General features: G+C 35.7%; 1 protein-coding gene and 1 pseudogene across 2 annotated transcripts; both read right to left on the bottom strand.

The window, feature by feature from the left end:
- Positions 1-1,845: 1,845 nt before the first annotated feature.
- LOC133724602 (wax ester synthase/diacylglycerol acyltransferase 4-like) lies at positions 1,846-9,062 on the bottom strand. Of its 2 annotated transcripts, XM_062151360.1 has the most exons (5): positions 8,817-9,062; positions 7,759-8,337; positions 7,169-7,519; positions 3,846-3,983; positions 1,846-2,195 (listed from the first exon to the last, which is right to left on the bottom strand). In XM_062151360.1, exons 1-5 carry the CDS (start codon positions 9,000-9,002, stop codon positions 2,058-2,060), a joined length of 1,392 nt encoding a protein of 463 aa, XP_062007344.1. In that variant the 5' UTR covers positions 9,003-9,062; the 3' UTR covers positions 1,846-2,057. The 2 variants fall into 2 exon arrangements, with proteins under 2 accessions (XP_062007344.1, XP_062007345.1); XM_062151361.1 differs by lacking the exon at positions 3,846-3,983.
- A 1,452-nt stretch (positions 9,063-10,514) lies between these two features.
- On the bottom strand, positions 10,515-11,199 carry LOC133725843 (uncharacterized; annotated as a pseudogene).
- Positions 11,200-13,460: the final 2,261 nt, after the last annotated feature.

Consider the following 13,460-nt stretch of genomic DNA (forward strand, 5'->3'; position numbering starts at 1 on the left):
GGCCTATATAAATAGCTTGGTCCAATTAACATGGATGGCTAAGATTAAGCGGTGGAGGGAATGGAAGGCTAGGATCGTGCCACTTATTTTTCAATTTTTCTAAATTATTTTCTAGGATTCCACAACTTCGGAAAATCACGATAAATAGCTCGGTTATCCGGAAAATTCTCCGAAAATTTCCACGAACTCGTCGTGCCGTAAACTTTACCATCCACCTCCTAAATTGAGGATTTCACTTTATGAAAATTTCTGAAAAATTCCTCGAGCATCTTGACATTTATCGAGATCGTTGAATAATTTCGCGTACGATCTCCATTAAGCTCGATATATTTTTCCGGGGCTCACAGGTTCTCTTAAAAGCATCAGCTGTGAGTCATTCTCTACTTACTGAAATACACCAAATTTGTGGGAATTTCAATGTTCAAGTGAATTGTTTTATTTATTATCTTCATTCTATATCACTTTCCATATGCCTGTTTGCTTAGAAAGTTTGGTAATTTAGAGATCTAGGTTGAATTCATACGAATTCTGAATTTGAGTTCAATATATATAAACCTAATTTTGTTTTTTTTCTTTCACACTCCCACAGATCGACTGTGCATGGTTATATATAATCTAATGCCTGGAATTCCTTTTGCCCAGTAATAAATATATAGCTTTTCTTTCACTTTGCATATATATATATATATATATACGGAGCGGTTCCAAAGAGGACGTCCGCACTGTTCTTAAAGTGCGGACGTCGACGCTGCAGCTCGGCTCGGGGCGCGACGGAGCGGCGGAGATTGCCGGACGGACGCCAGGAGTCGGACGGACGGGTCTGCAGTCGGTGGAGTCGCCGGCGACGTGGTTGCAGCCTTGCCCAGAAACCTGCAGTTGCAGGTGAGCTCGCTGCCCAGAAACCTGCAACTCCGGCCTCCTCCGACCTCGAACGCTGCCCAGAACCGTCCGCCAAGCCTCCGGCCTCCGTCCGCCAAGCCCCGAGCCGCCGTCGCCGCCTGGAACACCGCCGCTGCGTCGCCGTCCGCACTTTAGCAAAGTGCGGACGTCCGCTTCAGAACCCGCCTGTATATATATATATATATATATATATATATATATATATTCCCTTTTAATTCGAAGAAGAAAAAAATGTGTCGTGTCAGACAACATGCATGAATTATTGTCATATATATGTTGAGTGGCTAGCTAGCTAGAGATCAGACTCACACTGTTAGAAGCGGGGGAGCATATTGATGATGATTAGAGAAAGATAGGTAGATATACTGGAGAAAGATGCATTTATAATAATTTTGAGGAGTCTGGTATGGATGAAAGGAAGGAATGTGAGGAAGTGATGGGCACACATTTGGTTGGGTTTTGGTTCTGCTTGCATCAATCCCTCAAGTAAAATTAGAATTTGGATTCTAATATTTGCAATTTTTTAATTTTTCTTTATATATATATTTGGAAACCAGATGATGAACAAGAAATCCAGTAATTGTGCAATTTATGAAAATCGAATCTTGCATCTATCTGTGCTGTTTGTGTCAATTCCAGGTATGCATGATATTTTGGAGTTAATGGTTTTGCATTGTAATTGATGTCACAGATCGATATTTGGAGTTGATGGTTTTACATCTCTGAAAAGCATAATTTTCCAAATTGTTACTATACTGGCCAAGTCTTCAGGACTATGATGTTGATTGAAAGGGCTGCCCAGACAAAAGATAATGAGAGATGGTCAATAATCATCACTGTATTTGTAAAATATTTTTTGGTTATATTTCAATAGTTTGTATTATCGTGTTTATTTTGGTGATCAATTTTTTATTCGGTCAATTACTTGATTTTTGCATGAACAACTTTTCTTCAAAACTGTCGAAGTTTTGCTTAAACAATAATTTCAAAACATTAAGTACTGCACACGCGCCGGAAGGCTAGTTCAAATAAATAGAAGGTACATATGGATGGAGGGCCAGACCAATGCCATTAACTGATGCAAGACTCTCAAACTCGCTTAACATATATGCGAAATATAACAATAATTAAAAAGATTGTCTTTAGTGTATTGGAAATTAATTTGCAGCTTCAGATATCAACTGAAATGCATCTTTCATGCATGCTTGCAATTTGTTGGAATCTATGAAGCCTTTTTCAGTTCCCATGGCAATCCTTAGCTTTCCCATATAACTCATTGCTGTTATAGTAAGACTCTGCAAGACCAGAGACGTAAGAAAAATATAATAAATATATTATGATTATAGTTGAATCACTTAAATGAGAAAAAGCTATCTAAAATTGGACAACTCGTAGATTTACCATTGGGTGAACTTGTTCAACGCATTTATGCTTATTGAATTTTCATGCTATAATTTTAAAATGCAAACCGTATGCAAAAACTAAATTGAATAGAATATTATTCTACAATTATATCAAATAGATGGATCGGTGATGAACTGTCCACGTATTAATACCCATTGAGAGCATCTTTAGCAATGTTAGCCATTTTTGAGTCAAATTTTAGCTAAAGTAGCTAAAAAGTCATTTTAGCTAGCCACTTTAGAATTACGTCTGCATCAATGCTCTCTATTTTAGCTAGTTTTGAATTTATATTATTTTTTAAATGAAAATTAAATAGTTTAAATGTATTTATAAATTACATAAAATAAATTAAAAGGAATGTTTTAAATTATAGGGAGCCTCATCTTGCTCTCTATATTTAGGAGCGAGATAGCTAAAAATTATAATAGAAAGCCACTTAGGAGTCTGGTGCAGCTATTAAAATAGATAAAAAGCTAAACATGCTCTCTAAAATAGCTAAAGAGCCAAAATAGAGAGTCTGCTAAAGATGCTCTGAAGATTAAAAAAATAATGTGACTATTGACACCTATTAGTTTTCTCAATGTACCCCACAATCCAAGTTTTCTCCATAAAAATCCAATTTTTCCCATGATTTACTAAAATTAAAGGATTAAATACTGTTTACTCCCTATACTTATAGGTTAAAAAGATGGATCTTCGATTGGTGTTGAATATCAACAGAAAAAAAAAGTTGTATGAAATTGAGTTTAACTTCAAAAACAGATTACCTTTCCAATTCAAACACTATTACTTTGAAAATGGATCAAAGTGGTCCTCACGAGGATCTATCTCTAAATTCTTAGGACAAAGAATGGATTCAAGAAGGTCTCAAATCTAATCCTTGAAAAGAGACACTCTAAGGCCCTGTTTGGGATTGTTTCGCTTTTTAAAAAATCAGTTTTTGTCTAAAATTTTAGATTTTACTTTGTTTGGTAAATAAATAAAAAGCAACTTTAATTATAAATTATAGGTCACTGGCAGCAAATTTTAGAAGCAACCCAAAAGTTACTCTTAGAAGCTACTTTCTATCAAAACACACTCTGAAGTTGTTTTATGTACTGATAGCACTTTTAAGATTATTGTTTACCAAACACGAAACTATTTTAATTCACAACTAGTTATTCTCAAAACATAGCAGAAGCAGTTTTTTTTTTTTTTTTTTAAGTCACAGCAATCCCAAACCAACCCTAACTATTATAAATTCGCGTAAGGTTTTAACCATAAATTTATGCCCAAACTTATAATCAAATGTTGATACAGAATAACCTATTTCATTAACTACAACACAAGTTTAGTTGCAAAGAATAGTATAGAATTTTGTGGATCTGATGCTGTATAGGTGTTGCTCAAAGCTTGTCAAAGTGCCTTTGAATAATCTAGGGTGATCATTCTCATATGTCAGTGATTAACAAACATATATATTTTCATGAAAAACAAATATGCATAAAATTTGTGCAAAATAGTTGATTAATTATTTTAAAAAATATAGATGTATATATTACCTGAGGTGAACCGACCACCATAAAGTAGACTCCTTTAATGGGTTGATCAGCCAATGACATTTGTTCTAGTGGCCCAATCATATTTGTGACTGCTATGCTTGAGTTCATGAGTGTTCTATGAATGTATTCAGCCGCAACCTACAAAGTAACAAAACCAAACCGTTGATATGATAGCCCAAACCCAAAACAGCAAGGTTTCATTTTCATTTTTAGGGAAGTGAACTCCACACTCTCTATTTTTCAATCTATACTTCTCTTTTTCCTTTTTAGTAACTTAAATTGTATCTTTAATAACTTGAATTTTATCTTTTCATAAGAACTTGAACCAAAAAAGGAAAGAATGAGTGTGGATTGTAAAATGGAGAGTGTGGATTTCAATCCCCTATTTTTATTATTGTTTGTTTTGATTGCCATACTTTCAGCTTTGTATTCACCTATCTAGTGCTACTGTTTTGACAGACTTTGTAGTATTATTGTTTTAGATATATTTATCAGGCATTATTTTGTTTGGAAGATAGCCATAATTTGATACGTGTCTTATTTCAAAATTGAACTTTATATTTTCTCTTTAATTAAAAGCCAAAGAGTTTATAGGGGGTGGGTGGTTATGTGGTTTTATTTTAGGTAAAATAGTCAAATTATCCCCTAATTTTTTTCATAGCTGCTAATTTACCCCCTAATATTTCAATTTTGATTCTTTAAACCCTAACTTTTCTAATTCTTGCCAATTCACACCTTGCCGTTAACTTTTTGATTTTCCATCCATTTTTTTCGTTAACTTGACCTCACATGCTGCGCATTTTCGTCTTTTCAATTGTCATCCAAAAAAAAACGTAAGCATACGTTAAGGAAGAGAATGAGACACTTTTTTTTTTCTTTTCTTTTTGAGAGAAATCAAAGGAAAAAAGCAAAGGTTTTTTTTCTTTAAACATGGAAGAGATGAAGCCTTCATCGTAGAAAGTATTGAACCAAAACTGATTATATCTCTGAGTTTGGAATGGATAAGGTGAAGCTAAAGAATAATACTGTAAGTGACTAACATCTTAATTTTTCCTTGTCTTTGAGTTCTAGTGAATTTTAAATTAGAGTTTTCTGGAAACGTTGATTTCGGTCGACTGGTGTATGGTCCCAAAACTCTGTACTTTTGTTTGGTTTGTTTAATATCAAATAGGGTTTCTTAATTGTCTTTTGTGTTGATCAAACAGTTATACGAAAGAATAACTGCTGCTACTGCTTCTATTTTGCTGCTTTAACTCCTTGGATTACAATTTTAGTCCAAGCCTTTTTACCTATTGAAGCTTACCCATGAAGATTGCAATGAATATTTAAAAGCTGGTTAATCAAGGTTTAGGTTTGCAGTCAATAATGCAGAAGAACAATGCTTGGTTTCCTTTAGTCCTTGTGTTTTGTAAGGGAACAGCCCTGTTCATGATTTAATTACTTCAATTACAATTTCTCTTAAAATCTATGGTCTTCAAAACTACCCAATGAAAGGTTGCTATCAAACGGTTGGTTCATTCTAGTTTTCACTCTTCAAGAATAGTTTTCTTAGCTAGATTCTTTAACAGCTAAAGAGAATAGAGAGTTAAGAGTTGTTGATGTCAACTTGCGTCTTTCTTAATCACAACTTGTGTTAACTTGTAGTCAATAATGCAGAAGAAGACTTGGAGTCAATAAGTGAACCTTGTCATTCAGTTTCCTACTTCAATTGATTTTAGGGGAAGTCAACAACAACTACACTACTTTATTTTAGGGCTCTGTTCATGCTTTAATATTTTAACTCCTTGGATTACAATTTTATGTTATATAGGTCTTTTTAACTACTCAAACTTACCCAGAATGTGGGTTGATTCTCTATATGTTGACTTATGTATGTATGTATGTATGTATGCACACACACAGACACACACTACTACTGCTTATTTGATTAATGTAATTAATGTATATATATCTACAAAGCTATCATCTTTATGATCAGCATTGCATGCTTGTTTTGTATATATACAGTCATTTCTTGTTATTTGATTAACTAATCAAATGTTTTTTTCTTTTCTTTTTTGTGTGTGTTTTGTACAGCTGATCTGGACAATTTTACTCTTGAAATTAGATATGGGAGTGTATTTTCTAGTGGAGAGTATTTGGGTGATTTTGTATGTTGGGTTAGACAACTATGACGTTAACTTGTTTAGCAAGTGGGACTTGGGCCTTCTCCTAATTTGCGCTTCACAAGATTTTATGGTTAAATTTTCGGCGGGTTCTGTCAGGCACACCTCCAGGTTGTAAGAACAAGCCTTAAAACCCTCCTATACCCTTCACACTTTATTGACACATAATAAATATTTTGTGACCCCCAACATATTTTGTTGACTAAAAATAAACTATTTATGACCCACAATAAACCACGGGAAAAATTAGACATTTAAGAAATTTTTCTTGAACTTTAATGATTAGGTTTGGACGAAACTTATGATAACTATGAAGAATATAGGTAACGACAGCAACATTAAATCAATTATTTCTTTTTATGTTGGAAATGCAATTAATCACTAAAGATTTAATAATTTTCTTTTGACTAATAAATTAGAAATAAATATTTATTCACATATAACTAAATTTAGTAAAGTAATATTGTAAGAGGAAATTTTCAAAAATGGTTAGTTAAAATAACTTTGAGGTATATTTTTGAACATAAAAAAAAATGCTAAGATGCTTTAATAAAGGAAAAAGTGTACACAAGGCTTATTGTTTGGATTACTTCTGAAAAGCCTAAAAGATTTTATCAGACTTGATAAGAAACACTTTTGTACGAGGAAGTGTTTCCTTAAATCACTAATACATGTTTGTAAAACCCATCCAAAACAGGGAGGTAGGGGAATTGGGCTAGGTCAGCTGTTGGGTGCTAGGGTTGTGACTTTTCCTTTGGGCCTTTTGGGATTGTTTTTTTGTTTTAGTTTTAATTTTATGCTATGCACTTTCTTGCACCCTATATGTTTTGTGCACCTTAAAGTGTTTAGTTTAGGCTTACTAGTTTTAGTGAGCTTTGGATGTTCAATGAGTGGACTTATCTCTATGTATCACATTTTCTCATCTGTCTATAGATGGCAGTGGAAAAATATGTAATGGTCATTCTGATTTGAGTTGAATGAAATTGAGATAATATTTATTCAATAAATAAATCACCAAAAATGGATATTTTTTTTTATCACTTATAGTTAAAAAAATTTACCACTTTTTTTTAGGGTACAAAAAGAAAGTTAGCTAATGAGACATGGAGGAATTAATATAGCTAAAAAGTTATAATTGCATTGTTAATAATTAGTTACCTCAGCGCCTCTAAATTTCTTCAAAATGTCCCAGAGCCTAATAGTGAGGTACCAAGCTGAAGAGCTTCTATGTCTCTTGACTATCTTCTGTGCTTCCCATACAAAATCCAATGGCTTGGAAACTTCACTCGACTTGGGCACCGGGACATGCAAGAACACAAATCGGTTGCCCCAAGAAGACTTGCTTGGTTCCATCAACATCTCCTGCACTGACTTGTAACCCGCAGCAAGTCTAGTATTCAGCAACACCAATGCCGTGCAATTCTGGCTACTTGATTTTTCACTATTCATCCGTTGCATGTACATTCGGGTGCCCAGAAAGATTGTTCCCGCAATAACATCATTTATCGTCTGCATGCAACCAATTGTATTTGCATTAGTTAAAACCTGTTTCAATAACAATAATGACATATATATAGCTAGTATTGCTAGCCCCTTTCGTCCATTTGTTCTTCCCAACCCTAATCAATACATCATTGTACAGCAAACAAACAGTGCACCAACACAATCTAACCAAAAGATTTACGTACCTCAATAACTAATGAGGTACATAACTACATACAAGTAAAAGATTAGTCTATCTAGCTTACCACTCCAAGCTTGTTCTTGATAAGTTTGATTTCCTCAATAGACAGCATCAAGGTCGATATGGACACAGGCCGAAACTCAACTCCATCAACGCCGGACCTTATTGGTGTTCGATCATCTTCAACCCAAGTGCCCTTTAAAATGCTCCAACTAAAATCCCATGCACCGTTGATAACGGCAGAAAGTATCTTAGGCACAAACTCAAACACACGAGATCGACTACTAGTTTCATTCTTTGCACCCATTAGTGGAGGAAATGTCAGAGGAAGAGAAGGATTGTGAGTATTTTGGAGACAAGAGAGAAGAGCGCCCATGAGAGAGTAGCCATCGCCAAGGGCATGATGGATCTTGAATATTAGTTGTCCAGCTGCATGACTTGTTGGGTATTTGAAAAGATGAATTTCCCATAATGGCCTGCTTTGTGGGAATGTTTCTGATGCTATCTTCGTTATATATTCATCAAAGTAAGTATCATATGATTCAAGTGACATTCCGGATGGGAAAATGGGGACATGTACATGGTCTTCCAGCTTCACTTGAACCCTCTTCCACTGCTTATTCTTTTCATCTACATCTTTAACCTGCATTCATTAATTAATGTTACAAATTATTAAGTAATTACTGTCGACACATATGCAAGAGGGAATTACTTAGTTTCCCTATCTCGTCGTGTGTGTGTGTGTTTATATATATATATGTGTGTGTGTGTGTATATATATATATATATTAGCATTTCTTCACATATGCAGAGCATGTGTAAGTTATTATTATTTTTTTACAGAAAATAAAAAAGAAAAAAGTTAATTATTGCAGAGAAAAGATAATGGGGAGAGAAAAATGAATTGTGGATACTTTTTTTGTTTATTTTTTTAATAAAAATATATTTTGTAAATGTCTTAATTATCCTTCTGATTTATTAATTCTCAAAGTTTATTAATCTTATAGGGTCATTTCTGTCAGAATTCTAGATTTTAGTTAACAAACCCTATTTTCTTAATAATAGTATATATATATATATAGTAGAGAGAGAGAGAGAGAGAGAGAGAGAGAGAGAGAGTACCATGATGGAAGAGAAGCGTGGATTGATCGGGAGGAAGACATTTTTAAGAAGTGAAAAAGTTTGAGCATCGTTGATTGGAACTTGTGCTTCCAAAACAGCAATAATTGCAAGAGATAAGACAGTGCTGTTGAAGAATTGACCACCAGGGCTCACCGGCTCTAATAGTCCTTCTTCTCCAAACTCCATATTATTTGATACTAGCTTGGCTATGTTTTGCCTTCTCTATATAATATATTTCCCGTGTTCCTTGGAACCGGCAGATAGATCGATGTTTATATAACCATAGGATGGATGTGAAGTTGTGAACCAATAATTCTTGGTGATAATTAGCTAGACCTACAGGCTGGCTATTTAGGTAAAAAAAAAAATAAAAAATTATGGGGTTTGTATCCTCTAACGGTCTAAACAGTAACCACTGCATGCATGTGAAGGAGAAAGATCGACATGCATGGAGCCGGCCCTTGATTGCGAACATACAGAGCACTATTTGCTTGATAGATTCATGCATGTGAAGGAGAAAGATAGACAGCATGGAGTTGGCCCTGTACAGGCTGGCTATTTAGGTAAAAAAAAAAAAAAAAAAAAATTATGGGGTTTGTATCCTCTAACGGTCTAACCAGTAACCACTGCATGCATGTGAAGGAGAAAGATAGACAGCATGGAGTTGGCCCTTTACAAAGCACTATTTGCTTGATAGATTCATGGATGTGAAGTTGTGAACCAATCATTCTTGGTGATAATAATTAGCTAGACCCACAGGCCGACTATTTAGGTAAAAAGAATTCATGGCGTTTAATTATCTAGACCCACAGGCCAGCTATTTAGGTAAAAAGAATTCATGGGGTTTGTACATGTGTACGTGAGAGATGGAGAAAGACCGACATTCGTTGGTCGTTGGTTAGATCGGAAAAAAATTTGTTGTCTTGTATCCTCTAACTAATGTGTACGTGAGAGATGGAGAAAGACCAACATTCGTTGGTCGTTGGTTAGATCGGAAAAAAATTTGCTGTCTTGTATCCTCTAACTAATGTGTACGTGAGAGATGGAGAAAGACCAACATTCGTTGGTCGTCGGAAAAAAATTTGCTGTCTTGTATCCTCTAACTAATGTGTACGTGAGAGATGGAGAAAGACCAACATTCATTGGTCGTTGGTCGTTGGTTAGATCGGAAAAAAATTTGCTGTCTAGCTATGGTTAGCTAGGACTGCCCATAGTCTGTAATCGAAAAAAAAAGGGACTGCCCATCATATGTGCTTGAATGAGCGATGAAGGATACAGATTGATTATCTCTTTCAAATTGCAGCTGTTTTAAACTCTGTTTTTCACCTTGATCTTCACTTTGAAAGGTTTCAATTTTTTTTCTTTTCTTTCTTTCTTTAAGCATTTGACTTTTGTTTTGACTATATATTATAATTATTATTATATGATCTAAAGTTATAGAACAATAAAGGAAGCTCTTCTTTTCTGAAGTAACACATGTCACATGACTAATGTTAAATGTGTAAGCTATCGGTGGATAATGTATATCATATATAGGTTACAATGAATTCGTCTTATATACAATTGATAAGTATGTGAGTTATATTTTTTTCTTTTTTTCTTTTTTTCTTTTTTTCTTTTTTTCTTTCTGTTTCTCTCTCTCTCTCTTTCTTTTATCGACAGTGATGATTCACTAATACAAAATAAGCATATGCTTATTTATAAGTTTTGTAGTACATCTTTATAAATTATATTTTTAGTATATATGTTTGGAATATCGTTGTTATTATTTATCAAAATTTTTAATCAATTTCTCGTTGTAACTCTTGAAAGTGGTACATATAACTGTCCATGAGTAAAGACTGGTTCTGGCAAATATATTCCTACATGGTTTAATGATTGACCTTGACTTTTATTAATAGTCATAGCATAACAGGGTTTTACTGGAAATTGTCGTCTCTTAAAAATAAATGGCCACTTATTTTCTGATGCAGTAAGAACTATTCTAGGTATGAAAATTTTTTTACCTGTGTTATTTCCTGTCAATATTTTTGCTTCAATTAATCGATCAAATAATTTTGTCACTATTAATCTAGTGCCATTACATAAACCAGATATTTGGTTTAAATTTCTCAGTAACATTATTGGCATTCCAACTTTTAAAATTAATTCATGTGATGGTAATCCATTAAATTCAAGTTTATTCAAGAATTCTATAGGGTATAAAGTATTAATATTTTCATTGTTTCCGGAGTTTAATATAATACTATCAAAACTTAAATAAGTAATTTTGTTACCTGGTAATGAATTTATAGCATAATTATTTATATCTCGAACTATAGTATTTCTGTCTTAATCACCATTAAGGGGTAAAATCATACCTATTATGCAGTTTAAGTGTCATAATGATTTAACAAAACTATGGAGGAGGTTGATATCGTGTGCACAACTGAAGAAGATCCAAATCTTAGCAAGGAAATCTTTTTTCGACCTAGTTTCCCGGAGCTAGGGTGAGATCGGAAACCTAGGGTTTTCTTTGATCTGCATTGTTTCTTGCGGCCATGAACGTGTTGTTCTGGAATTGTCGGGGGATTTGCAATCCTTCCACACGACGTGCTCTGAAGATCTTAATCTCACAGCACAAACCGAAACTGGTGTTCCTGATTGAAACTAAAATCAGAGATGAGGATGAGTTCGAGCGACTGCGATGCAACCTAGGGTTTGATCATGCAGAGGGTGTGATGAGCGCGGGGTTGGCTGGCGGTCTAGGCTTATTCTGGTATGACGATATGAAGGTCCAAATCCGGCAGCCTTCTACGGCTCGTTTTATCGACGCAGTGGTAGAGGAAGGTGATGGTCTTACACGGTGGCGATTCACGGGGTTTTACGGTAATCCGGGAGCTGCTGATAGACACGAATCTTGGGATATTCTCAGGGCTTTGAGTGATGACGATAGCCTACCGTGGGTTGTACTCGGCGACTTTAACGAAATTCTGTTGGCATCGGAGAAACTGGATGGCAGACCGCGATCGGAGAACCAAATGCGCGGTTTCCGGGATGCGTTGGGATATGCGGAATTGGTGGACCTAGGGTTCCATGGGTGTTCGTATACATGGAGTGACTCTGAGACGAAGGTTCGGTTGGACAGGGTGGTTGCTACGGCGGCATGGTTGGACAACTTCGTACACTCTCGGGTCATTCATTTACCTCCGAGCAAGTCGGACCATATTCCACTCCTGCTCTGTGTTAGTTCAGTTCCTATTATCCAGAAGCAGAAATACCACAGGTTTCGGTTTGAATCACTGTGGTTGAAGCATGAGGGTTGTCATGTGACGGTCCAGCAGCACTGGCAGCGACCGGTTCTGGGGCAGCCTATGTTTATGGTCTCGAAGAAGATTGAAAGGACAGGTATTGCACTCGATGCCTGGCAACGAAGTGTGTTTGGGGATAGGCAGAAAGCATTGATGGAGATTCGATCACGACTGGAGGAGCTTCTTAGTTTGTCATCGACTCCGGCTTTGTTGGTAGAAAAGGGTAGTTTACTGGCCCGCTTGGAGAGCTTACTCTCGGAGGAAGAATTATATTGGAGTCAGCGAGCTAAAGTCTCATGGCTTAAGGAGGGAGATCGTAATACAGGCTTCTTTCATCGGAAAGCCTCTAATCGAAAAAGAAAAAATTTCATTAGGGGTCTTTACGATGAGGCAGGGGTTTGGCAAGAAGATGATGATGGTGTAGAAACAGTGGTTGTGAGGTACTTTGAGAAGATGTATAAAGCAGGAACTATTGATGCTGGAGCTTTGGAGGAAACTCTACAGGCTATTTCTCCTTCTGTTACGGAAGAGATGAATACTTCTCTTTGTTCTCAATATACTTGTGAGGAGGTGAAGGAGGCTTTGTTTCAAATGTATCCTACAAAGTCTCCTGGACCGGATGGAATGCCGCCTTTATTTTTCCAACATTATTGGGAGAGTATAAGGGATGATATTACTGGTGCGGTGCACAATTTTCTACAAACTGGTCAGTTGCTTAAACAGATTAATTACACGCATATTTGTTTGATTCCTAAAGTTGCTACTCCTGAGTCTATGGCAGATTTGAGACCAATTGCATTGTGTAATGTAATCTACAAGTTGTGTTCGAAAGTTATTGCCAACAGGTTGAAATTAATCTTGCCTCAGATTATATCGCCTTTCCAGAGTGCCTTCATTCCAGGTAGACTGATAACTGACAATACCTTGGCAGCTAATGAGTTAGCTCATTTTATTCATAACAAAAGAGCAGGTGAGGAATATATGGCCTTGAAATTGGATTTGAGTAAAGCCTATGATAGATTGGAATGGGGGTTTTTACAGAAAGTAATGGAGCGTATGGGTTTTGCCCATAGTTGGGTGAAGATGATTATGCAGTGTGTTTCTTCTGTTCGTTATTCATTTCTGGTTCGAGGCAAGCCCCGGGGTTATGTGGTGCCTTCTCGAGGATTGCGGCAAGGGGATCCTTTATCACCGTATTTGTTTCTCCTTGGAGCAGAAGGTCTTTCTGCTTTGCTAATGATACGCTCAAAGCAAGCGCATAATTTAACCCTGAAAACATCGTTAGTAGTATAAGCAAATAGGGATCGTTCTATTCCGGGGATTGAGGGTACACCTGTCATTGTCAAAAAACAAA

Source organism: Rosa rugosa, chromosome 1 (assembly GCF_958449725.1).
Source record: "Rosa rugosa chromosome 1, drRosRugo1.1, whole genome shotgun sequence".
NCBI classification, from domain to species: Eukaryota; Viridiplantae; Streptophyta; class Magnoliopsida; order Rosales; family Rosaceae; genus Rosa; species Rosa rugosa.

Coding starts and splice junctions, on each gene's coding strand:
- LOC133724602 (XM_062151360.1), bottom strand. CDS start 9,002: ATGGAGTTTGGAGAAGAAGGACTATTAGAGCCGGTGAGCCCTGGTGGT. Junction 7,520..7,758: donor TCAAGAACAAGCTTGGAGTG/GTAAGCTAGATA, acceptor GGTTGCATGCAG/ACGATAAATGATGTTATTGC. Junction 3,984..7,168: donor AGAAATTTAGAGGCGCTGAG/GTAACTAATTAT, acceptor GTTACTTTGTAG/GTTGCGGCTGAATACATTCA.